Raw genomic sequence first — 27,177 nt, forward strand, 5'->3', positions numbered from 1 at the left:
TTAAGGTAATGTTTATTGCCATAAAACCCATCTGACTCCATCACCCTCTTTCTATATGTTCTGTGGTTCGCTATGTTTGACAATAGACCAACACACCTTTGAAATACTTGTCAAAAATCCTAACATCAGCTGCAGCTGAATATCTGTATTTCAATCATATGAGACTCTACAATGACTTTTTATTCTCAGTTTAAGATGTTGTGTCTCCAACAGATGAAGAAAGGAGAATATTTCTCATTTTCTATGAGCTGCTTGATCTTTTCACCAATCCAATGATTAAAAAAAAAAAGAAGAAACACTGTACACATCTTTTATGTCTGCGGTGTTTTATTACATGTATCTGACTGCATTAAGTACATGGGATGAAAAAAATAAACACATTTGGCTTGTATTTTTTTTTTTTTTTATTGATGTGGAAGTTTGTTTCAGCAGAAGTACAAATGTTGCATCAGAGATATAAAACAGTGAATAAAAAAATACCCTTATCCTAAAGTTAGTTCATAGTGAAGACAGAGAAATGACTAACGTCAGTCATTACAGCAAGTAATGACAATACATGTAGTGTATTATAAACTTCTGTCGTCCACAGTACCAGTCTTGTTTCACTATGTAACTCGTCTTACCATTGCATACAGCTTTTTCTTCTCTAAATGAAGAGGAAGTACATATGCCTGTGCTTACAGGAAATGAAATCTGTGCCCATAAGACCAACATCTCTTACAATATAGCTGTGTATTTGCGATGCTATAATGGCAAATTTCCTCATGAAGTTTGAAAGAAATTTAAAAAAAAAAAATAAAAAAAAAAAAAACAGAAGAGACCCTATATAGTCAATGAATATAAAAATGTTATAACTATGAAATAAACAAGAGAGTTTGGCAAAGCAGATTATAATAACAAAAAGAGAATAGATAGAAAGCTTACCCGTATCCTGGCCTCGCTGCAAAACTCCAGAGGAAGGATCTCCAGAAGAAATCCTTTCCCCTGCTATTCAGCTCTTAAATGGGTCTAGGAGAGGTGGAGCCAGGCTCCACCCCTTCCGGCAGCACACGTGAATTGCCTTCACCTGTGCTCCTAGGGCTGACTCATTGCTCACCTCAGGTGATCAATCAGAGGTTCAGGCCATGATTCAGTAGTTCCCATACAGATCCCTAAAATTCAGTGCTGAATATACATGTGCATATTCACTAGGGGAAAAAAAAGTACTCCTGGCACTTTCTGAACTTTCCGAACTGTGAAGCAGTTTTGTCTCCTGCCATTGGAGGATTTTATGTTTTACTTCACATTTAAAACTTTTTCTTTGTTCTCAATTTTGTCATTTGTTTTCCATTGTACAAAAAGGGATTTTTTTTCTTCCAAAACACATTGTAAAAATAACTTCAGTAAGTCACTGCTGTTAACATGGCAATTATGTTGCCCCCTAGAAATATACTCACACTTTTCCATGGCTCCCCCCAACAACTAGTGACCATGGAGGAGATGGGTTGCATCCTATGAGTTGTCATTCTTTTCTCACATACACTATAATGAGAGACTGTAGTCAGGGTAGAAATACACAGACATGCCAGAGAGGCTACACACATCCCACCTAAGAGCCAGATTTTGGGGTGGAGACACAGTTAATCTGAATAGCACATCCACACGGTTGCTGGTCTAAGGAATCTTTTTGCAGACAGGAAGAATTTAGCTCCTGGGTTTCTGCTATCATATTGAACACGTGTCTTAAACAATGGTAGGGTGATCCATTGTCTTCTAGGCAGATCACATTGCTCACTGAGCCTCTAGAATGACCTGTATAATACATGCAAGACAGCTAAAGCTGACAATGTCTGGTCCCTTCCATTCACTACTTCTTCAGAGTGAGGTGGGGCGTGACACCTTCTTGCCCATCCTAGACCAGGCCTTCATACTGCTGACAAGGTTTCCGAATCACCTTCAGCTCTGAAGGTAGACAGGGGACTGTTCTGGGCTGAAAATGCTGAAGCACTTTTACCCTTTCTCCAATTGTATTCTGGAGCCTTCATTCCTCCCATTTCTCAAGCACTTTTCAGTCATCTACAAATAACAGAAGCTGGCAAATAATATTAACATTTCCTTGTTTTAAATGATCTCCACATTCCTTCTCAGACTGCTACAGTGATTATGAAACTGGTTAAAAAAATAAAAATTCACGAAGGAAAAACATTAAAAGAAAAGGTTCCCCCAGGGCAGTGGGGCTGGTGGGCTGCTGGGAAGGCAGGGCTGAGCTCTGGACAATGCGATGCTGCAGTGGGTTTGCTCAGACCCAAGCTGTGCAAGCTCATGACTTCCAGTTCAGGGCTGCTCTCTGCCAGCCAACCTGAGGAGCTTACAGCTATCAGTAGAAGAGCATGTTTGTGTAAGAGGGATTTTCTGCCTGCAGCAGTCACTCCAATTTCAGGTCATACTCTAGATATCACCAATTTGATAGATAAACTATGAGATGTTCATTTAGTTTCACATTTCTCAATCACTGCTGACTTTTGCTAAGCATCTTATTGGCTTTTAACTATCACTCAGAAAATTAAGAATAGGCATGAAAGAAAGCCCTTCATTACTAACTGTTCAGAGTAGGCAAACATGAGTTTGAGATTACTACTAATGGTCTTGGTTTCCTCCAGAGGGATTGATGATATGGGCAGCTGATCAGAAAAGACAGGGAGAGTCAGGAATTCTTAAAATGACTGGTAAACTCACCACAGGAAAACCCCATGCATGGGAAACTATTGGCGCTAATAAGATAATTAGACTAGAGTAGTAGTAATTCAGCTGCATTAAACTTAATGTTAGCATCAATCATTTGTGGTATGAAGTTTTAAAACCCACTCCTAAATTTGCTCATGCTAAATCTGTTTGTTTTTTTTTTAATCTTATAAGGTTCTACAGCTCAATGGTTTTCCTTTGTTTGTTTAATTCTTCATTGTCCATGACAAGATATTGTTCAAACACCACATCTTCTTAAGTTCTTTACTATAAGGAGGGTATTGTTTGTCTCTGGCCAGGACCCAGCACTAGGTGGAGGTCATACAGATGAAAGGGAAGGTGAGGTGTCCCTCTTATCTACTTGCAGAGCCAGAGATCAAACGTTTCTGCTACAGGTCAACTTCAAACAACTGGATCAAATTAATGCTTCCCTCTGTAAACAGAGTTCTTGTCTCATCCTTGCTCATCTTCCCAAGACAGCTTAACATCCATGTCAGTATCCCAAATAACTTATCCTCAACCAAAAAGATGACAAGTAACAATGAGGGGAAGAAGGAACTGGGAGTCACCTAGGTCCAGTCAGGGTGAGATGATTTGGCTTGCAGAAATGGACAGAGTATATTTTAGAATGGAAAAAATCAGCATGTCTAGGACACAAGACCACAGATCTGGGGGGAGGCACCAATGGGCAGTGGGATGATCTGACCTGCAGAGCTAATGCTCTGAGTAAGAAGTGACAGCTATGTAACAGAAGAGGAGTGCTACCACATTTGAGAAAGACCTTCAGTGGATAGAGCTTTTGCTGCAGTGTTGCTGGGTAAGAGGAGCAGCTCAGGGTGATGGATTCCCAGTCTCATCACTTCTGATCCAAAAAGGGCTGCCCTGATTAGCGCTCTCCCTCATCAGAACATCAGTTCTTCTGTTTGTCCAGATGGTCCAAGGGCAAAGGCTCACATATTCATCTTTTCCTCTCCAAAGTTATTCAAAGTCATCCAATAAACATCTCAAATGTATAAAGAAATAAATAAAAGCTCATTGAGCTGGATAGTGCAATTAAGCTGATCTGCTCTCTATCAAAATCAAAGAGTGCTTCCTTCCTGGAAACAACACACTTAGAAAAAATGAATTTATTTCATATTTACAGAAGAATACACCGCTTTTTCTGAATGTCCTTATACTTGGAAGAAGAACACGGATTTAATCCTTACTCTGGAGCAAACTTCAAAGTGGTGGCAAGTGAAGAAGAAATTCCCAGTATGAGATCACAGTCCTTTGCTCAACATCATCCTTTAGAGATCAAATATAAGAATTGGTGTTCTGGTGTTTTTTTTTCTTCCCACATTTACCATAGTGACTGAAGAAAAAAAAGAAGGCATAAATGAGGAAAAAAAAGAGTTGTAGTTCAAGTCACAGTACTGACATTCAATTGTTTGGGTTTTTTTGGTTGTGTATTGAAATGGTAAAATGTTGACACGATCCAAACCCACTGTAGGAAACAGTAGTCTATGTCATTAGCTTATTAAGAAATTTGCTGCCAGGCAAGCCAAGGTGTAAATTTTGCCTGTGTGCCTGTAGTGCATTGAAGATTCTAGTTTGTCACGTGCTAGGAATGGGGAAGCTGTGCCTATATGTCTTCAGTTATAAATTCATTCAGTGGAAGCTTTCACAAGCTATGGACAAGCTCACATTATCAAAAGCTCTTCTTCACAGCACACTTTAATTGAGGCAATGGATGGTTTTCTTGACCAGAGAACTGCAGGATATTCTTTGCAGTCTATCTCTTGTACACTATCATTTTCTGCCTCCAGAAGTATACAGATAAATTTAATGAGAAAAATATAGATTATCTCCCAGTGGTTTTTGGTGGGGTGGTGATTTGTTTAACAACCTGCTTTAGTGGTACTGGAAAGTTCACACTTCTATTTAGGAAAAATTACCTGCTCATAATATCAACCTGACTAGGGAATTTACTTGGATGCTCAAAACACATGTATAATTTATGGTGGTCAACAAGGTTGGAGAAGAATATCCTCAGGAAACCTCAATCAGGTAAAAGTTAGAAAATACATAGCATACCCTGAAAGTTGCTCTACATCCTCCACTGTCTCAGGTAAAGAGATTCCTTTTGTCTCTGGTAAAAGTAATACTAGGATCCCACAGACAGCTGCAAGAATACCTGCCATGGGCATGGAAGAAAAACAAAAACAATTCTTAAAAGTGTTACTTTTTTATATTCAGTGTTCATCAGATAAGGAAAACTTACTCAGACTAAGGTTTAAGGGATATTTTTTAAGTACAACAGGTATTTCTGATTAGTTCTACTCTTATTGAGTACCTTCATGTGAATTTAATGAGCATCTGTTACAAAAACAAAAACAAAAAAAAAAAAAAAGAGGAAAAAAAAAAAGAGGAATATGACTTCATTTGCAGCCTGAATTGCCCAAAATAAGAGATCTTAGAGGTCAAATCTTATATATCCTTCATCAGCATAAGTATTTCAACATTAGATAATGTCATCTCAGTACTTCTATATGCTTCTATTCTTAAATTAATAGGGTTTTTCAAAAGTATCTTTTGTCTTTCCATTTATGTTTCCAAGCTAAATTTGTCATTAGCATCAATTTCCCTTCTCACTTTATCCTGTACCTTTTCCTTTTTTTCCCAGCCACACATATCTCTTCTAAGTCTGGTTTAGTTCCTGCCTCCTTGTTGGAAAAAAAAAGATATATTTTTTTTCTGCACATTTACTCTGCAGGGTTTATTTTTTCAAAATTAAACTGAGGAAAAGTTTTTTACAGGAAAAAGAAGTTATGGCTAATACAACATCCACAGTCATAACTGTGTATATCCAAATAAAAATTGTTAAAGGACGTCAATTGCTACTGTCCAGAGATTAAGTTTACTCCTCTGCCATTACACGACTTAGCTGCAAGGTTCTTTAGTCTTGAAACACCTCACATATCTTCATCCTTCAATACAGATACCAAAGGGAGCCTGAGATCTTCCACAGGATGCTGTGAAACCATCCAGATCTCAACCATTTGCTGTTCAGCCTCTGGCACTAGGCATGATGGTTGAGAAGGGCTGGTTTGAGGGAAGATGAGGCCACACACTACACTAGTGCCCTAAGCGAAAAGCTCTGCTAGGAGAATATATCAACCAAAAGTCTATTTAAAATCAATTCTTACTGAAAATAATCAGAGGTAGCTCCAACCAAATGGCTGCTAATCGGAAAAGCAGAAATGGGGCTATGATCCCACCTAGGTCACACAAACTTGAGCACAGGGAAACACCAAAGTTTCTGCAAAAGAAAAGCAATGCCAGATATTTAACAGGTGCTAGCAAGCCGATGAGCCAATATAATTAACTCCAAAATTATCTCATCAGTATATGCAAGTTACCTTGAAGCATGGCTATTCAATTAGGAAACACTGGATGAAAATGAGTTGTACTAAAAATCAGTGAAATAGGGAATGGTGAAAAGCAGAGCAAAAAAATTTGCCTTACCTCAGTGTTGTCGGGTACAACTCAGAGTTCACAAGGTACACGATTTCAAAAGCGATTGTGATGCCCAGCCTTCCCAGTGTGGCCACTGTGGTTTTGAACCATGGAATATCTGTCCATTCAGAAAGAAACCCTGGTGAGGGGGACTTTACTGCATCAGCAGAATGCTGTCAGCAGCTCTTGCAGGAATTTCACCTTGATACATGCACTGATTGCAGCACAGCAAAGGATTTTTTCCCATTTAGGCTGAGGTGGGATCTACTGAGCAGTCTCTGGTTGCTATAGCTGCTTCTGGGTGCTCTGAGCTCACTAGTAGTCACTGGCAATGCTCCCATTCTTCCTCACGGACAGAAAAACTCCTGCCATGTGAAATCACTGACTGCTGAGCAGCAGCAGCTTACCAAGCTTGAAAAAGGGACTGGAGAATCAACTGCACAGCTGGGGATTAACAAGAAAAATGCATTTTGGAAAGCTGTTCCTACCCTTGGCCAAATCAGCCTCTAACATTTTGGTGATAAATCATGACTTTGTGTGACAGGTAGGAGGAGAATGCATCCTCACTGCCTGTCTGTCCAAGTTATTCCTTGTCAGGAATTAGGTGGGCCTCAGGTCTTACTCAGACATGCTATTTCCATTCTCATGCTCCTAAAAGCTCCAAGCCCTGTCAGGAAAAGCTGCAACACAGCAACGCTGAATCTTTACATGCCACACTGAAAGTCAAACTGCTGCAGATATCAGTCTATTTTGGCATTCATTGCTTTGCAGCATCATGAGATGCTGCTGTGGGGAAACAGAAATAACTTCCAACTAATTAAATCAGGAGAACATAACATTCTCCTTAGAGTAGGCTAACTACAATTCATAATTTTTTTATCCATTGCACATTGGATACACTCCTAACGCTGATGTTCTCAGGCATCCTCCTGCTCTGGCACTTGGCACTGTATCTGTCACAACCAGCCCCAAGCCACTCGAGATGTCTCTCTCTGCTCAGGCTCTGGCCAGTGCCTCTTAACAGGGAGCCAGGTACAAAGGGCGTGATGGCCACATCCACACCACAGGGCAAAGCCATCCCGACTCATGTGAAACCCCTCAGCAGTCTTCCAGCTCCATCTGGAATGCCAATAGCCTCTGATGGAGAGACACCTAGAACATAATGTGGAGCACCTCAATGTCCTTGGAGGAGGATGGTCTCCTGTGTGGACACACCATGACTGAGCAGACTGGGAGGATAGTAAAACAGTAACCCTGAACCTGGCATGAAGGGGAGCTCTGCTTCTGGACAGGGCTCTGGCAGAGACTGTATTTTCTCAGAACTCCAATAGGAAGAACAAGAAAACATTTCAGTTCTGTCAGAACCAGAAAACAGATACTTGCAGGTTTTTCCATTCCAAAACAATCAAACAAGACCCCCAACAAATTTCATCTTATGTTGTGAAACTGCCTTTGCCCTGAAAAGCTCTGTTTTTAAACACTTGCCAGAAAAGCAAAGGTTGGAAATAGTAAAACAAGCCCACATTCTCAGCCTGGTTCCCCTTCAGTCCAGTGGAGGAGTGTAGCTCCTCCCTGAGCCAGGGATCTTGACCTGTGTGACCATCCCAACATGACCAGGCTCTCACAAACTGCTGGTGCAGCTTCTCCCATCTGTGCAAACATTTTACTTGAAGCAGTACTGGGACCTCAGATGTCCTATCTGTGAGTACCTTAGCCCCCAGGACTGGGCCCTCTGTGCCCTAATGGCAGTGGTTCACAGCAGAGCACTGACCAACACCATGTTGGCTATACACAGGGGATCTCAGCAGCAGAAACCTGAGTCATGGTGGACAAAATCCTTCAGGAGAGCAGACCCAGCATTCAAAGACTTCAGTGGTCCTCAAACACGCAGTAATAAGTACTTTTGGAGAAATCACTTTGCAGGGAGCTTAACTGAGAGGGAGATGAGCAAGCAGTCCTATCTGGAGGATTTCATCTTGCACTCATTGCAAATCTGCCTGCTTATGTCAACACATCACACCCTTGAAATAGTTCCTCTTGGCTCTTCTGAAGCAAAACTATTGTCCCTTGATAAAGTCTGTGACTAAAACCTCTTGGTTAGCAGAAACTGCCGCTTGTTCTGACAGGAACATCTCTGGGAAAAATGAGCCTCTTTAATGCCTGTTTGGTTGCCAGTTCCTTGCTGTTCTGAGGCAAAGCACACTGATGTGGTAACACTCAGTACACAGCATCTCCAAATGTCCCCCTGTGGATATGCACTTGAAGATACAATGTAACAGCTACACAGGAGGGAAAACAATTTAAAGAAAACGAAGGAGTGCTGGGAAGCCTTCAAGTGACATCAGACCCTTTACATGCCCTTGAAATCAGACAAGAATTACTTAATTGAAACCCATACCATTCCTCTACCCTCTCAGCATTGCCCAGACTCCTGTTGTGTGCCACATCCCCTACTTCCTTGGACGAGGATGGAAGGGAGAGCATGAATGAGGGTGGACAGAGCACACAATAACCTAGCACCACTGAGCCACTGTAACAGTCTGATAGTACCAGGACAGCCCTGACACCAGAGGAAGATTTCAAGAGGTTAGGGCCATAATATTTTCCCAGACATAGTTTTATTTTGTAATGAGGGGACTCCAAACAGTGTCTTAGCTAAACCACTGATTTCTTCCATCAAGAGTCTTCCAAGTCAATGAATGCACTTTCCCTTCCTGTTTGTGTGTTCTTCCCTTGCATGTGCCTTCAAAATTGTACAGGGCCTTTATACACATTTTCCAAGATCACACCCATCTGTTGTTCACTGTTTATTAAAGATATAACTGTGACTGTGATTCTGTGACTTATCTCAGAACAGCCTATGAGCAAATAAATTGTGTTGTTTCATGACTCTTAGTTCCGCCTGTATCACTAGACACCTTTTACTTTTGTCTACACGCCCTTGTTTAAGAGGTGTCACAGAGAATAAATAATACCTAAATAAGCCAAGGTAGGGAAGAATTGGAAATTACCTTCTGGCAAGAAGGCAGTAATAAGGCATGCAATTCCTGCCACAATGTTGCCTATTGCGAAGGGAAGGCGCCGCCCAATGCGATCAATTGTGATTAAAATTAGGAGAGCAGCAGGCAACTCAACGGCTCCTGAGATGAAGAAATCCAGGTAGAGGTTTCCTCCAACAATTCCTAGGCGCATGACAAGCCCTTGGTAGATCAGGGCACTTGTGAACCTAAACACCAAAGACAAAATAGTGCTGTGAGGCAAACAAATGACTGCAAATGGCTGGAAATACCCCAGAAGTCAGCAGAGGGTTATTCTTGATAATGTCCCACCAGTGTAACAAGCAGCACTGATTGTGGCCACTTACCAGGCGTACATCAGGATGAGTGTGTTCCTCCTCATCCGAGGGGTCCTCACCAGGTCAAGAAAAGAGGGATTGGTGACCTCCACGCTGCTAACAGTGATCTGAGGAGAAAGGCAAGCAGCAGAATCAACTGTCAGGCATCTGACAGCACAGTATCTAAGTAAATGCAGTGCTCAGCAGTATTTCAGTTAAGTGAGCAAACACACTGACAGCCTAGTTTGCTGCTTCTAGCACTCCAGAGCAGTGTAGTTATTAGAAATAGCTTATAACTGAATTCAGCTGCTGAGTTTCCTTAGCAAAGACAGAGCAAAAATTGGAAAAAAAAAAATCTCAAATCTTGACTTGAGAGTGGAAAAATGATTTCCTCATAGCAAACTGAAAGAGATTGACTTGGAATTCCTTGAAAGACAACGAATAGCTTTGTCCACATGATGCTCATTCTGAGCAGAGAATGCCACAGGACAAGCAAAGCAATGAGTTGTGGGATGGCCACTGGTGACACAGATGGGCAGCAGAAAGTGTGAGAAAAAACAGATCTGTGAAGGGGCTGCAAAATGTAACTGGTCAAATTCAGAGGCACTTCAAGTACAAAGCACTATGCTGAGCAAGGCTTTTACCCTGAAACAACTAAAAATCCTGTGAAATATGGATTAATGATTCTCATGTGCCTCAGAGGTTAAGTCTACTCACACTTCCTCTAGCACAATTATAATGAGGCAGATGATGAAGTAATTAGCTAGAAGGTTTAACAATAACAGAAAAGGGCTGGTTGATTATATTATGATTATACTTTGGAGCTCACTGCCTTAGGGTTTTGTGGAGCCAGAACACTAGCTGGGCCAAAAAGGGATTAAGCACAGCCACAGAGGCAGACTTGGCCACCAGTTTTTAAACATATCAAATCAGGAGGAGAACCTGGCCGGGGGTTTCCCAAGCCTGCCAGGGACCAGAGGTTGAGGAACATGTCAGGGGAAGGAATGGGTTACTCCTGCCCAAGACATTGCTCTTATTTTGTTCCCTAAGCATTCACTATTTACAGAGACATAACATTAAGAAACATGCTGGTGTCTGAGCCAACAGGCAGACCTTTGATTCTTATGTTCTTTTTGCAGGTGAGGAAGAGAACATACAGGAGGTTTTAAACAGAGACCAACCATGGATCTGCCTAAGGACTGGCAGCCATGGTTGGAACTTCCATCAGCTCACAGAAAAGCTGAGGAAAACATGGACTTAAACTGCCGTACATTTTGAGGGGGACTTCAGGCAGCCTGGCTACTTTGGTTCCCAGAGAGGCAACCCTGGCCTGCAGGGAGATAGGATGAGACAGAGAAGTACGTAGAACCACCTGCATTCATGAAGAGGCAACAGGTAAAGGCCAAAGCACTGTCTGAACACCACCTCTACTAAGCCAGGGCTGTGCCCATGGCTGTTGTTCTGTGTTTGTTGTTCAAATCACAAAGCAGCACAGATGCTTCCAGTAAGATTTATAAGGCCGTATGTAAGCACAACTTTTCATAACTGAGAGTCACAAAACTTTCTAAGTAGAGAGATAAATGCCACAGTTGTTTGAACTTCCTTTCTGCTCCCTCTTGCTTTTCTTCTGCAGCCGTAGCCCTGAGCTTTCTTCAAAGCACTGCCACTTCTGCTGCATTCCAGAGCATTTTGTAGGGCAAGCTGAGGTTGCTGGGTTCCTGCACTGCTCTTGGACTTACTCATAGTATGGTTACAAAGCTGACATGACAAATTTATAAGAGCAGGCTGCCAGCCATCAGCTGTGCCTTTGTGCAAATATGGTTTTAGTCCTCCAAAGGACAGAAGATAAATCCAGCATGGCTGCTACCATACATTTTAATGTTTCAATAAAGTCATAATAAACCCAAGCATAACTAAGCGTTCTGTATAGATGAAGAAATAAAATACTGAAGAGTCAAGAATTTGTCAGGAAGAAAATTCTCTTCTTCTCCCTTGAAGTCATGGAGAGCTTTGCTATTCACATCAGTGCAGCCAGGAATTCAAAGACAAGAGGCCATGTTTCTAAAGATACACAATGTGAAGACTCTGCAGGAAGTTTTATAATCAACTTCCATGACATGTTTATGTCCCATCGAATTACATCTCAGTTTTTCAATAACAAGTTTCAATGGCTACTCATAGCAGAGACATAAGTCTGCACATACTTAACTCTGTGCAGGACAACATGTGTGCACATGTATAACACACATGTAAGCTAATATATATACTGAAAATGCCTGTGTGTAAAGGGAGAGAGCATTTTGATCCATGACTCTCTCAAGAAGCAATTCTTACTCAACTAGTCATGGCTCATTCTCCTTTTGGATAGAGATCAAGCATGAAACAATTAGCATGAAAAATAAATAGTAAGATAATTACAAGCAACTGGGAAAAAAGATTTATAATATACAACAAAGTTAATGAGTTCTGTACAGAGCTGAACTGTGCCAGTGTCATACTCAAAGAGCAAAGAAATGTTTATCTGTTTTTACACAAAGGTCATCTGTGTTCTCTGTGTGCCAGTAAAAACAAGGCTTATGTATCCAGAGCCATACAAGGGATGCAGGCAATGAAACTGTTATAAAGGGACAGGAAAATCTTAGCCAAAATACGATGAAAGATAATGCTTCTCACCCCCATGTCTCCACACCTGCACTTCTCTACCTGAAATTCTGGAGTTGCAATGTGAATGAGAACTCTGATGTGAGTTAATGTGAGAAATGCACTCACTCCTCTGCTAACGTGCTTCCTGGAGATACTGTCTCTCCTCTGGGCACAGCGCCAAAGAGGACACATTGCATATTGAAATAGTCTCAGGAACAGATTCAGCTTGAAGCTGGGTTAATTTGCTGCAGCTATGAGTGCCTCAGGATCATGAGGTGGAACACTTCTGAAAGAAATTAAATGCCTTATAGCAAAAAGTAGGAAAGACATCTGCATTCTGATACGATGCTTTGAATATGCTGATGTCCAGAGAGGAGGGGAAGGGGGAAGAGGGTGCAGGAGCTGCATGCAGGGGGAGAGCTGCAGCAGCAATGCTTTTCCCACCATTGGCCATGCTCAGCACTGGGTGATGCTGAACAGTACAGATAAACCTCACTGGGCTATCTGCCCCAGCCAAGCACAATGAGCAGAGTTACCCATTTCTTTCTCATTAGTTAGCCTTTTCAGTTTTACTCATCTCTCACTGATTTCAACCTGCCCTTCTGTCGTACCAAAGGCTAGTTCAGCACAGCTCATTCTGCTTTGTAGGACAGTTCAAGGTGATTTCCTGATCTTGGCTGGTATTACATTCATGCTTTGGCTTTCACTGGTGACTTGGCTCACTAATTGCTGGCCTAAGCTATTAACTCTCCTCAAATCTCCCTCAATCACATTGTTTCACTAACATACAACAGTTTTATTCTGTATATTCCCTTTCTTGGCCACAGAAGTTAAGTATAACTTTTTCCCTAAAAAACTTCCCCCCCAATCATTACCCCTTTCCTGTTCCCCTGAACAATGTAACATACGAAAACTTAATTACAGCAACATTATGGTACTGAAATTGCTTATAAATACAGCATCTGGCTATGGAAATGTGTGCTTCAGCACACTAATCCCTGATAGTATGTCTAGTTTTGACTTTAGAAAATCATTAGTCTAGAGACATATCTTATGAGGCACAGCATAGGTTAGGGCCCAGCTTCTCTACAGAGCCTGCTGTGTGAAGATTAATTTCCTGAGCTGTCATTAACATACACTTAATGAAGTGGAAATACAATGGAATATAAGTATAAACTATCTAGCGTTTCTATAATACTTCCATATTTGCAGACTTCTTGTATGCTTCTTGCAAAGTCTGTAGTTATGGCAGGAATGCTCTTGAATTAGCAGAACAGCTTCAGCTGAGTGACTGATTTATGGAGCACATTTCTTAGCAAATAAAATCCTGTGCATTTGAAAGAGCTGTCTGGTGTTTAAGGAAGAAAGTATCAAACTTGCTTGGGGTCCATCCAGAACAATATTCTAGGATTTTTGTGAAGCGTTACCACTTTTTTTTTTTAAAAAAAAAAAAAAAAAAAAGCTCAGATAAATCTCAGTTCCTCCCTTTCTAAAGGAAAGCAACGGGAAATAACTTTGTGAGATACCAACCACAAAGCACACATTGTGATGACCTTTCCTGAGAGGATAGGACAAACTAGTCCTCTCTAAACACTACCATCCTAACGTCTTTGTTCTTAGTTTCAGGAAAACTCTAGTTTAAAAGTCACACATGATAATTTTCCAGGCATGTAAGAATGAATGCATAGGCATGTACATAGGCATTACGGATACTACTATATGCTCATAGACGGGCATTTTCTGTAAGTAGTTTCCTTTCAATAAGAAAATTTCTGAATTAGTGTATAGCTAGTGTTTAGGTTAGTAATCTGCAGGTTTTTAAAGTAGGCATGTTTCAAATGAGAGACTTCATTCATTGTTTTTCAAACTTTTTTCCAGCCCTTGTCTTTCCAGCCAGTTGCACTTTCCAACACTCCTGCACTTAACAACCTAAGTATGGTGACTAAAATCTTGTTCTGGTCGGATGCTTTGAGTGCTGCCCACATTGAGCCACTTTTTTTAATCTTAGAAAAAAAGCTAGCTCAGACAGATGACAGTACCTCAGAGTAATGTGGCGAGAGATATTTTCCATTATGTTTTGCAATGTCGTGCATGATTTTTAATGCCTTCTCTCCCTTTTTGCGTGTCAAAAGCCAACGTGGAGATTCAGGAACAACCCTGTAAAAACAGAGAAGTCATTAACAGGGGGTTTTTATCTTAAGTAAAGTCCTTTGACTTTTGCCTGCTTTTATACCCTTTTATACACTGATTTTTCAATCTTTAGAAGAGAAAACGCCTCAGCCTCCCTCACAGTATGTCATCCTTGAGGGGAAGAAGGGAGGAAAAAGACCATGTCAATGCTTAGCAAAGTTCAAAAGTAAGAAATCTAACTAACTTATCTGCACATTGTACATCAAGTACAAAAACCAACAAGCCAACAGGTTGTCGGTAGAACAGCAAGGTACTACTGAATGTCAACATTAACCATGTGTATTTTCAAGAACCGGCAGACCAGCAAGCTTCTAGCTTAAATAAAATATATACATATTTTATAAACTGTGTCCAAAGCAAGACCATAGATTAGTGTTTCAGTTTCTGCTTACTTGCAGTTAAGATTAATCAGTCTAAAAGTGCCTTGTCAATGACAGAAAACTTTTGAAGAAACAGTAAAACATGCAAGAGAAGGATATACGGTTTAGTATGTACATGTGAGTACATATACATACATGCAAGATCTCCTTCCTAATTTACATCTTGCACACTAGAGATTTTGAGCCACTGCGGTGGTCTCAAGGTGTTCTAATAGCAATAGCAATAAGAGCAACGATTGCAATGTTACCAGTAGTAGAGTAGGAAAAGGAAGTTGGGCAGTGAAATGGCCAGCTGGATCCCTTGCCAGGTGGGAACCAAGTAGGCAATTCCAGGGAGAATCATAATTCCCAGGGTGAAGAATATCTGTATCACAATCCCAACGATCCGCTGATCAGAACCAACAATCTCTGTCACTGAACAGATAGAAAGCCAAAATAAACAAAACAGAAACAAACCCAGCTCAAAAGAAAAATGTCAGCAGTTGGCCATAAGGAAGGATGGTACTGCATCAGTTCAAGTCAGTCTGTCTAGCCAGCATCTTGCCTTTAGCTGTATAAGCTGTCACCAGGTTTGTCCAAACATGAGTGATACCACCCCATTAATTTATCCACCATTCTTCAACCAGAGGTCTCTGACTGCACATTTACTAACAAATGAAACAGGGACAGACCAGGGTCTTGAGACTGCATCACAATTAGTAGCAGTTGTTTGCATTCTCCCTCACATAATTTTGGCTCATGCTCCAGATCAGAGGATCATTCAGGCAGGGGCTGCACTTACAGTCAATACGGACAAAACTTCCACGGGGAAGAGAGTCTGCCATGCTGATTGCTCTGAGGGCTAAGATATGGTCTGCAGTTTGCTTTATTTATTAGAGCAAACATAGCCTTTTTTTAATCCCTTGCTGGACTTTTTTATTTTGTGAATGTATCTGTTTATGAAACATGTGCAAGTCCATATGTCAGACAGTATTCCTGTCAACAGGAAAAGCTGCATTGCTTCTGAATTTCCTGTGACCTGCTACACACAGATAGTGTGGTGACACATATGAAAGGAGAATCAGAACAGTTCTGAAGGATGTCACTCTTTCTAGGCTGCCCTTACGCATTATTTCTTCCTTGCTCTTCTCCATGAGATCTCACAAGGTCAAGTAGGCATATATGCTGTTGCTCATACCCATCTCATATCTGTACTCAATATTGAAACAAGTTTGCACTGGCAATCATTCTCAGAGGCTATTTCTGTACCAATAAGTGAGCAGACATTGTCAGGTAAGGAAACTATTCTGTTGAGCTTCTATAAGGGTTCCTGGCATGTTTTGCAAGCAGACCAATGGCTGTTTTCCCACATATACAGTTCCAACATGAGCCCAGAGCAAGGATCATACCAAGTTACAATTTGCATGCATCCACCTTGTCACTGAGGATAAATGCATTAAATAAGATGGACTTGGGTTATTTGTCATCCCCTTTGTTCAAGGAAAAATTATCAAGAGCAGACATAACCAGACTCCTTGTCCTCCATTCCTCATTCCCTCACTTTTCTGAGCCAGAAAAAGAAAAATAGAAGATAACAGTTCTCACCAATCACATAGCATGTCATCCAAGTTCCCTTGCCAAAGACACCTTGGAGAAAACGGAAGATCAAAAATAGAGTAAAGTTTGGTGCAAATGCCACTATGATACCACATATCCCAACTCCAAGGCAGGAGAGCAGGTAGATGAGAATTCTGCCATATCTGTTGAAAAAAGAAAAAAATCATGATAGTCAATAGAGTGTACCATCTCATTTGAATGTTAAATTCAAAGGTGCTTTTTTGAGACATGCCTTGTTCCAAAGCTTTGTTCTCAAGTCTGCCTAGCTTATTCATGAGTCTCATTTTCCAGCAAACAAAGTGTCATTATTAATGGGTGTGCTGAAGGAAAGCCACAATTCCAGAAGAAAAAAGGGAAAAGAAGAGAAAGAAAAACACAGTAAAACCTCCCTATAGTTTTAATAGCAATCACGTCCTTGGAACACAACAAGAATTTCCATTTCTCTCTTTTCTGGTGTTGTTACTGCTGTGGTTTTAAAAAGAAACTGAAAGCTGATACAGTTTATATTACCAGAAAGGATTAGTACATTTGTTCATTTTGTTCAAAAGATTTCTTGAGAAGAATTGCTATGGGACAATAATCAGGATAGGAAGTTATTTTCATTTCAGTCAGTTCTTCTCAGTCTGAGTTCTTCTTTTTCAAAAAGAAAAGTCTAGTGCTTTGGGTAAAGCATATTCCTCCAGTGGCTCCATCAAGGCATAGCAATCATAGTTGTTCTGTAGTTACATTATGAGTAATACATGGGTACTCCTGGACATAATGTAATAATTAGCTGCAATATCTCTCATTATACAGTCTTAAGGTACTAGTATTACAACTGCACAACCAAACACTGAGCAAAGATATCCTAAGTTGCCAGTGCCATGACATGTCTTCCTCTTTCCTATATTGTTTAGTACTATAACCCTTGCAAAGACCAGGTTTTCCTTAAAAGTACTCGTTTGCTAGGTTTCTGAGTTTACATTCTGTAATTTCTGAGGTTAATTCTGTAAGTGTTTCTGCTTGCTGTCCACTTCACTGACAGTGTATATTTCTTCATAAAATACTTTATTTCTGCCTTTATTTTTCTTTGATAACTGATAATAGTGAACAGGGGTGCTCGTAGACAAAGCACAGGTTGCCTGTCAATCAGTAACTACCAACACAAAGCAGAAGCCAGGCTCCTTCTTCCACTTTAAGAAGGAAATAGGTAGCAATAACGGGAGCTCCCTGCTCTATAGTGGGCTGCTGCCCAAGCCCGATTGTCAGCCACATCTTTTCTCTGACATTCATCCAGCCCTAGCACAGTTAAAGACAGTACAGAGTTATGATCTTGATGGTCCACATGTGAGTCCAGCATGTGAACAGTTATCCTACTGTGCCCACTCCTTCTCAAGTAGCTGCTTTCCTCAATGGTTCCCTTACATATTTTCCAGTAATCACTAGCCCAGAAAGCTCTTATGAATACATCCTTTTCATTCTGTGTCCTTACCTTCTGTGTCCTACCCTTCCTGGGTCCAGATGTGTACAGAAAACATTGGAAATGAATGTTCTGGTTTTAAAGTCCAAGTATGATCGGGAAGTATCACTGCCTGAAGATTCCACCCCAAAAAAGAAGTCAAGGTTTGGTTAATCCAGACTGAAGTTGTTTACCCGAAGTTCACTAAACTTCCAAAGTGGTCATGTGTGTTTATTGCAGGTCACTACAACTTATTTCATCTCCAAACAAATAGAAGGACAGCAGTGCTAACACTTTACCTGTCTGCTGCATAGCCAAGGGTGAAGGCACCAGCCAGAAAGCCCAGGTTGAGGATAGCCTGTGAGAGATCCAACATCCAGGCACGGCCACACACAAGGTTGTACTGTGGGAACAAGAGAGAAGTGTAAACACCCTAGATAGATTAACATCATCCCCAGAGCATAGCAGTACAGAAACAACATAAGCAGGAAGGAGAAGGGTGAGAAGATGAGGAAGAAGCTCACTGGAACTGGAGTTTTACTTACATGCAGGAATCAGTTGGTTTTGATGGTGCATCACTTGTTATATACATTCACACACATATATATTTATATAGTCATAAGTATTATCCTTTTTCTTTTGTCTATCTTAATAAACAGTTTTATCTCAATTCATGAGTCTACTTCTTTTCCCCCCCCCAGTTTTCTCTCACATCTCACAGGGAAGAGTGGGAGTGAGCAAAGGGCTGTGTAGTGTGTTCAGCCACTTGCTGGGTTAAACCACAACACCTGGTCAGCAGGTCCTCTGGCAAGGTTCCTCTGGCCAGCTGAGCCTTCATTTCATGCATAGGCTAGAGCTGAATGCTGCTGCTCAGCTGAGCTTTTGTACAATGCAGCAATTGCTCTCACAGGACCTCGAAGCAGAAAGCCAGCTTCAGCCTGCATCTGTGCTCCAGCTCTCAACATGACTTCACATGAGCCTTCACACCACTTTATTCTCCTTCCAGCAAATACCTGTGGAGTCAGTCTGAATACGTCATTCTCCAAGAAAGGCAGAGAAGTTCTCACATTGCTCTGCCAGCAGTCCCCAGGAATAACAGATAGGTTGACTTCATGGCTTGGAGAGTCAATAGTCTCTCCTGTGAGGGGTTAAGAATACTTACCACCTCACAAACAGCTCAGCTCCTTGTGATTCAGACCTTGGAAGGAAATATGAGGCTGATAGATTAGCAGAGAGGAGTTCATATAGGATGAGATTTAAGAGCCCCTCACAGAATTGCCTGAGTTAGAGATCAAAAAGTCCTCTGATACTTATTTCTTCAGAAGATGGTCATGAGAGTGGATTCCACTTATAAGCCAGAACAGCCAAAGCGAGAATAGGGAAAATAGGGAACATGAGAATAGCGAATAAAGTAAGAGCATTACTGCCTTGCCAGAAACACCCATAAAATCAGTGTGAGAAAAAAATTAAAAGATACACATAATAACAAAACTGTTAAAGCAATGTCAGAATGAAATTATGCTTACACAGATACCAAAATCCATTAAGGAAATAGTTCTCCCTTGAATTCAGTCATTGATTTCAGTGACCAAGCCCAAGATTTCAACACTTAAAAGCTGTATTGGTATTACTGTTGTTCCCTAGCTGACATACCAGTTCTCCCAGGAAGGGGCGAATAATTGATCTCAAATCTGTTTACAATTGTACAACTACTGACACGCATGGAGCTCTGTGAAGAGCTGCTCTCTGAAAGCAAACATGACCTCCTTGTTGACATTTGGTACCAAAATCCCCACCCTTTACAGTAAGATTGTCTCACCCCAATGTAGCAAGCTGGCTGTCTGAATCAGTCATTAGGGCACTGCCAGAGCTGATTCAACCCATTCCAGGGGAGGTGTCCATAGTTAAGAGCCAGGGTACTGTCCTTTGGGGCTGCCTGCCTCCTGCCCTTGACCATGCACAGGTAGCTCAGCAAGGTGTCTGAGATGACAATGTGCTAGTGAGGTGACGCCCTCACTCCTGTTTCAGCCATCTCCTTCCTGAAGTGCCCCCACCACAACCCTCGATACATTACGGAACTGCCATCCTATGAAGGCCATGCCGCCCTTCAAAGCGCAGAGAGAAATTTCCAAAGATGCAAAAGTAACTTAAGAGCACCACAGCCAGGGAAGAGTGAGCTCTGACATGCCAGCTGTGAACTAGCCACCAAGCACCATCACCTTGGCCAAAGTCAAAAACCTGTGAGGCCCGTGGCAGCGATGGGCCCTTGGATGGCCATGTGGAGGAGCACCATGCCTTACCCAGGCCCTGGTTCTGGAAACATATATTTTTGATATATGCTTTTTGCAAATAATATATATTTAATCTTTAATTAATTTGATCTCTCTTTGCTATAAACAGGCAGTGTGAATAAGCAGTTAAAAAAGAGAGTGGGAGAACGCGTGCCAGAAACATTCAGAGAAAAATGTATTTACTGGAGAACAGTCTTTCATCTCAACATCACTCTCAGATGACATAGAACACAGATGAAACTAGCTCTGCTAACAATATAGTGAAATATTTTAAATGTTCTTGTAAACAGGAAAACACAGAACTTCTAGAAAACTATGTGTTCTTTCTGAAGAGATTAGTGAAGACACCTGAATTAGTCCATGCTCTGTTATTTTTATGTATTTACATAACTTCTGGTACAGATAAGCGCTCTTGAACCTTTTCTTTTTGCTTGACCTAGCAGCTAGTAATTAAGTGATTACCCTGTAAACGTCTTTTCATCTGCAAACTATCTTTAAGGGAGAATTTAACAGTTACAAGAGAATTGCATGCCCTCTGGAAATCTTTTTGCTTAAGCAGTCTTCAGACAGTCTTAGTTCTACCTAATAGTTATTCCCCTATTTTTGTCACTGGAAAAGTATTCGCATCTATATACCCAGGATTTCAGTGTCTTCATTTAGCCAGTAGTACTCTTGTATGACACCTCCTTGCTAAAACGTCTCCACCTGTCTAGCAGCCTCCAAAAAATAGGAGAGGAGTGGTGCCTCCTTTCTGCTCCAGAACAGGACACGTGCCCCTCCAGCACAGGCTGATGTTTGTGCCATCCCCACATAGACTATGCCCATGCACAGGCAGATAGGGTCCACACTGTGAGGAATCTGCCAATCAGGAGCAATTGCACGAATATATCTGGCGACATCAAGGAATCCTTGTAATGAAATCAGGGGAGAACCCATTCATTGACAGTACATGTTCTTTCCATAGCAAACCAAAAAAAACTTAACTACCCTCTCCTGCGATCTAGCTTGCTTTTGAAAATTGGTAATGTTACAAGTTTAGGACCCCCAGGGAAGAAGAGCTATAGCTCACACCAGTAGAAAATAATCTGAAGAAGAGACATGAGAGTGATGGCTCATCGCTGAGTGCCATATAAACCTCAACAAACTAGGATCCAGGTGGAGTTTCCTTTCAGAAGTGCTACTCCATGGCTGCACCAGCATGCTTTATCTGCTGCAAAATTTGGGACAATATCCTAGAGAAACTTTTGGAAAGCATCAGAGTGAGCAGGACTGTGTCCAGTCTTCCTTTGGCATTTGAGGGTGAGACAGGCAATAGGAACTATCTTCTTCAGGATATCCCCCTCTACAGTATCCTTAGAGAGGAGAAATCAGTCCCTCCTACCCTGAAGGCCTAGCAGTACAGGCAGGTGGACAGTCCAGCTAAGAACATCCCAGTGATAGATGTCTTCCCAGACACTAGAAGCTTGAACATTCACATGAAATCCCAAGGCAGAATTGCCTCTTGGTGCAACTGAAGGAGCAATACTGGTACACTTCTTTGCTGATCTCCAAAGTAGCATCAAACTACCTCAGCTAGATCATTTTGTGATAAGGAAGAGGTTTTGCACTTGATCTCTGTAGTTCATCAGAGAATAAATTCTTACAAAAGGAATGGGAACTGGCTAAGATGAGAACAGAATAAGTGTTCGTACTTGACTTAGAATCACAAAACAATTTGTGGCGACCTCTTATTTCCTCGTAGGTTTGGCAAGAGACAAGTTTTTTCCATTTCAGCTGGACATGAAGGCTAACAGCAGACTTGTAATTCCTTGTACTTGAGAGATGTAGCAATTGGACAGATCAATACGATAGGAAAGGCGTTACAATAGAGGTGCAATGACAGAAGGACCAGCACAATAGAAAATTGCTATAAAGGAGGGAAGCAGATTGCTCACCTGTATCAGAAGATTCCAGGTTTGGAAGGGAAAGCTTCACCTAGAAGGGATCTCCAGAAAAAGCACCTTCCCCAGGAGCAATCAGCCCTTAAATGAGGTCTAAGAGAGGTGCAGCCAGGCTTCACCCCTTATGGTCACACAGCTGAATTGCCTTCACCTATTCTCCCAGGGCTGACCGGGTCCTTTCCCCAGGTGTTCAATCAGTGGTTCAGGCTGTGACTCAGCAGCTCCCATACAAAGAGGCTTTATGCACCAAGTCCCAAAATGTTTCAGCATAGCTCCTCCTGCAGAGATGCATTGCTTTAAATGATAACATTTCATTAAAATCTCCTCAAAGCATTGCAGTTTTGTGTAGGAGTTTGGAAGTATTTTTTTACCTGTCACAATAAAGTTCCATTGTGGAGTTTCACCCATCATTTGATGAAAGAGACCTACAGTAACCCATCAGCTCAGTTTCGACAGCATGGTTAAAGCCTATACACATGTGTTAAGTGGCATCCATACAAATGGCCAAACAGCAACAAAGAGTTTAAGACAATGCCTACTGCAAAAGGAAAATTGGAGTTGTTTGTTTGTTTTTGGGCAGTTCTTCTCTCATCTCTTACATCCTCTGGACAGTTAAAGTGCTATCTTCAACGCATATTTAATACAATGAAAGCCCCTGCAAACACATACAGAGGAAGGGATAAATAATCTTTTTGTAAAAGATTCTGAAAGAGTTCTACAGGACACAGTCATTTTCCATGTCTTATTTCAAGCTGAGCACTTAACAGGACAAATGGAGCCAGCCTTTACTCTGCTCCCAGAGAAACATATAATATCTTAAGAAACATCTGTCCAAAAAACAGTATGACAAACCAAGGCCCAAACCCTCAACCGGTACCAGCTAACTCAACTGAGTCAACAGAAACAGCCTCATTGATGTAACTGCAAGGAACAGCTCCAGCTCCTCTCACACAGGGAAAGTGGAGAGTTTTGTAAGAAATTTAGCTATTACTTCTCTCTGAGCTCACGTCTGCCTTTTTCCACCTTCCCTTCGCTGCTTAATATTAATCCCATAGTGATGGTGGAAATAAGACAATGTACTCTTGTGCCAGCAACAGTGATCACACTAGATCAGTGCTTCAATGGTGATGTTTCTTGTTTCAGAGAAGAAGAGCAAAAAGACCAGCTGTGCTATCTCCAGCCAAAACTGGACTGTTGCATTATTCCCTGAGCTAAGAGACTGCAGAAACTGAAACAAACATTACTGTCCTACTTGCAGGTTCTGCAAATGTTGGCTGACTTATTTTCTGAGGCAAGCAGAGGAGTAAGAAGATTTATTCACAGCAGGTGCAACAGGATACATCTGAATTATTATTTGTCCACCTCAGACCTCACACTTTGACTATAAGTTGCTGCCAGGTCCTCAAATGACATCATCTGTGTCACAGAGACTTGCTGCAGGCAAGACAGATTGGAATCAGTCCCTTCTGCTGAACTTTTGCCAACCCCTGGCTGCTAATAAGCCCAAAATATACCAGCTGTGACGTAGCTGCTTATCTGAGCAGCCAGACTTTCCTCATGCTTTCATGCACCTTGACAGGCAACCCAAGCTACAGGTGTGACTGTAATTCATGAGCATGCCTGAAGGAGTCATTATCACCAAAAATGCCTGAGTAAAATATTTAGTACTTTGCAAACCATTACCCTTTCATCACAGGTATTCATCATAGGTAGCAGCTGTAAGACAAACGCCAGTCACTCCAAACATCCTCCTTCTTTACTTTTTACTGCCGAGCATAGCATATCTATATCTCTGGCTAGCCTGGTCACCAGACCTGGCTGTGTCTCCTCCCAGCTTTTTGTGTACCCTCAGCTCCTCGCTGGCAGGGGAGCACAAGAAACAAGAGCCTTTGGCTCTGTGTAACTCTCCTCAGCAACAACTAAAACATTGGTGTGTTATTATCACTATTTTCATCAGAAATCCAAAACACAGCATCATACCAACCTCTACAAAGAAAATTATGATTATCCCAGCCAAAACCACGACATGATGCACACAGTTATGCCTCTCATTTTTACATGGAATTGCAGAAGACTTCATCAAGTTGAATAGGAGAAGATTATACTTGGCTCAGACATCTACTCGGACCCATCATCAAAGATGCTACCACATTAGAGGGATCTCAGCCAAGTTTCACACATTGTGAGGCCTTTGCTGGTATCTCAAAACCTTTAAATCATCCCAGGTGCATTTTGCTTAAGTCTACTTCACCACAGTGCCAGTGGATGACTCCACCATGACCTGGGTGGATCACCTCTCAGGGCCTGTGGACATCAGACGATTTTTAAAGAAACCCTTAGCACTGCTCTCTCACCTGTCACTAGGCCATACTGACAGGCTTTGCTAAGCACTGCTCCTATGATGATTTCTGAATAGATTTTGCTCTTCCCAAATGTGGAAGGACAAAAGCCATGCTCTGTTCCCCAGCAGACATGGGAGCAAATACAAGTTGCCAGAATTCTTAAGGTAGTTGAAAGAAACAAAAAAACTTCTGCACATACATGGACAAAATGATGCATTTAATAGCAGACGCATGGGAAAAGGAGAAGGTGTTTATTGATTTGCTTAAGCCGATTAGAGATCTACTTAAATTCAGTCATTATTTGTTAGCACCTCAGATGAGTAAAAGGAGACTAAATTAAAACTGGGATTTAAATCATCTCAAATCAAGATCCTTTAATAGCTGATCTCAAAGCAGCCGAACCAGGATGTGCATGTCACAGGTTTCCTTACTACGTGAAGAAACTGAGCCTCATGGCTGTGAGTTGTCCGGCAAATGTTGCAAAACTATGAAGAGCCCAAGCACTGAAGTGTCCCACCACCCTGGAGCTGCGGTGACACTGCTAGTGTGACCTGATGTCCCTGTGCAAGGACAGGCATTTCTACACTCAGCTACTCACAAGCCCTTTCTTTCTGCTTTTCTCAATTTGTTCTCTTGGCACATTGGGAGTGCTTCCCCAAACACCTCACATCCTTCCTGCTCTACACAACCCTGGCAGGTGCCCCAGGACAAAGGCAGAAAAGTGCAGCTGTGCACAGGGTTTGCCAGTGAACATTCAACCTTTCGCTCCCATTTACGGCGGCAGCACAAAGATTGGTTTCATTTTCTCTAAGCCATGCCGAGTGTTTCAATGCACCCAGAAAATCAAAAGGGTTAAGGCCATAAACAGCCTCTGAACACAGTCCTGTTGGCACAACTCACATGCCACAGCAAAGCTGAAGGGAGAAAAATGGAAAACTAAAGGAATCTCCTTTTTTTTTTTTTTCCTTAAGCTACCAGTTAGCTGATTAGCACGGCTTCCTAGGTAGAAGACACTACACTTGTCCTGACCCCAGCAGCATGCCTCATATCAGCAGCACAGCCTCCCTGCCACAGCCCAACAGTGTTCATCTTCCTGTCACCATAACCATCAGCCAAGTCCAGATTTGGACACCAGCTCCCACCTGTCACTTGCAGCCTAAAACCAGTGTTCAGGGGACAAAACTTTGCTCTGAAGACCATGAGAACTGTGAGCAGCAGTGTCTCAGCTGGATGGGGAGAGTGGCAAGTTGAGAGGTTGGGGTGGACACCACTTTTTGCCTCATGTTTGCTCAAGGCTTCACCTGCTATACCCTACTCTGCAATTCAGGGGCACAGCTCCAGCACAGTCAAAGTTGGTGAGTCAGGCAGGAGCTACAGTCAGCAGCTATGTTGCCATGTTTTGCACTGCACCTTGATTATTTCCTGCTCAGCTTCCCAAAGCACACTAGTAATTTTTCATCACTGCATTGGTCACACAGTTGGAGAGGTCTACTGTAAACTTACTTCACTATTACAGACTGCACAGAAGATTTTCTAGGACAGCACTGCACGTGGCTTTTCACAGCTCACAAATGTCACCACACCTACAAGTGCTTACCAGCAGTGGTAACAGGAACTTGGTGGCACTCTGACATTTCAAGAGAAGCTGAATGATAGCTTTGAGCATGGATGTGTTGCTTTTTTCTTTAGTATACACAACAGTCTCAGCTGATTCCCATTGGATCTCAGAAGGGAGCCAGCTGCCAGTTTTCACTGCTATCTGAAAACCTCAGTATTCATCACTGCAGACATGGACAACACATGCTGCTGGTCCAACCTGGTCACCAGCAGCCCTAGCCACAAGGGCATCACTTTGTTTTAACGTCAAATCCCTCCAGCAAAAGAGCAATGAGAGCAGTAAGAGGAGGCATCCAGCTCAGCTCACCTTTCCCTGGAAGTCTGACACTGACAACTGTTCTCACTCTTTGTCCTGATCTGTTCATGGGACCAAAGCCAACCCAGTAAGGAAAATCAGCGCCTGAAGAAACGACTCATCCTTGGGTCCTCCTACTGCAACCCCACACCGAGAGGGAAGCGCTGAGGCGGGGACAGAGCGTTTCCTTACCTCGCTGACAATGGAGGCGTGGGGCTGTTGGTACACCCAGGAGTCCTGGCAGGTGGCAAGTGGTGGGCTGCCCACTCTGTCATCGAGGCGGAGGGTGAGGGGGCTGGCACAGCCGGCTGCCGCATCCCAGGTCACATCCAGCCGTTCGCAGCGCCCACCGGAGGAGCCATTCACCAGCAGCAAGGGCAACACTGTGAAGTTTCGCTCCTCTTCCAGCGTCCAGCCGCACTTTTCACTTAAATCAGCCGCCCCAGGTATCCGACACCAATAGCTGTCCGGCACCTGCCCAAGGAAAACCACGCTGGCAAACAGGAATGAAAAAGTTATGCCTGTCTGGCAAAGGAGGAAAAAGACCCTTTTCTGAAATCTTCCAAATTCCCCGGCTTCCTTCAACACCTCATCGAACGAGGGCATGGTGCGAGGCAGCTTGCCCTCTCAGTGTGCCCACAGGGCTTCCGCTTTGCAGCAGCTCTGTGCTCATGTCCCACGGGTGCCCCCGTGCATGATCCTCCGGCGACATGCAGTGTGCCAGGCTGCAGGCAGACCGGGGCACAGAGATTTAAAGAGCACGAAAATATTGTCGGAGAGGAGGGGCGAGCCGTTTCCTATTCATCCTGAATGTCAAGCAGATTGTGTAATAAAAGCAGTTAACTCCTTAGGGGTGAGTGAGGCACTAATGCTGACATAAATATGTAGGTGC

General features: G+C 42.3%; 1 protein-coding gene across 1 annotated transcript; it reads right to left on the reverse strand.

Annotated features, from left to right (window-relative positions):
* Positions 1-66: 66 nt before the first annotated feature.
* SLC22A3 (solute carrier family 22 member 3) lies at positions 67-27,177 on the reverse strand. The gene is made up of 11 exons (XM_003204079.5): positions 26,478-27,177; positions 18,100-18,203; positions 16,351-16,505; positions 15,015-15,180; positions 14,236-14,353; positions 9,584-9,681; positions 9,231-9,445; positions 6,229-6,337; positions 5,910-6,022; positions 4,798-4,897; positions 67-4,075 (listed from the first exon to the last, which is right to left on the reverse strand). The coding sequence occupies exons 1-11, from the start codon at positions 26,889-26,891 to the stop codon at positions 4,018-4,020; spliced, it is 1,650 nt and encodes a 549-aa protein (XP_003204127.2). The 5' UTR covers positions 26,892-27,177; the 3' UTR covers positions 67-4,017.

This window comes from Meleagris gallopavo, chromosome 2, assembly GCF_905368555.1.
Source record: "Meleagris gallopavo chromosome 2, MGAL_WU_HG_1.1, whole genome shotgun sequence".
Taxonomy (NCBI): Eukaryota; Metazoa; Chordata; class Aves; order Galliformes; family Phasianidae; genus Meleagris; species Meleagris gallopavo.

Bases quoted from the DNA above. Each gene is read 5' to 3' on its own strand.
- SLC22A3 (XM_003204079.5), bottom strand. From the start codon at position 26,891: ATGCCCTCGTTCGATGAGGTGTTGAAGGAAGCCGGGGAATTTGGAAGA. The intron at 16,506-18,099 runs GTAAAGTGTTAG...TTTTTTCAACAG, and splicing joins CTTGGCTATGCAGCAGACAG to ATATGGCAGAATTCTCATCT. The intron at 15,181-16,350 runs GTGAGAACTGTT...CTATCTGTTCAG, and splicing joins GATGACATGCTATGTGATTG to TGACAGAGATTGTTGGTTCT.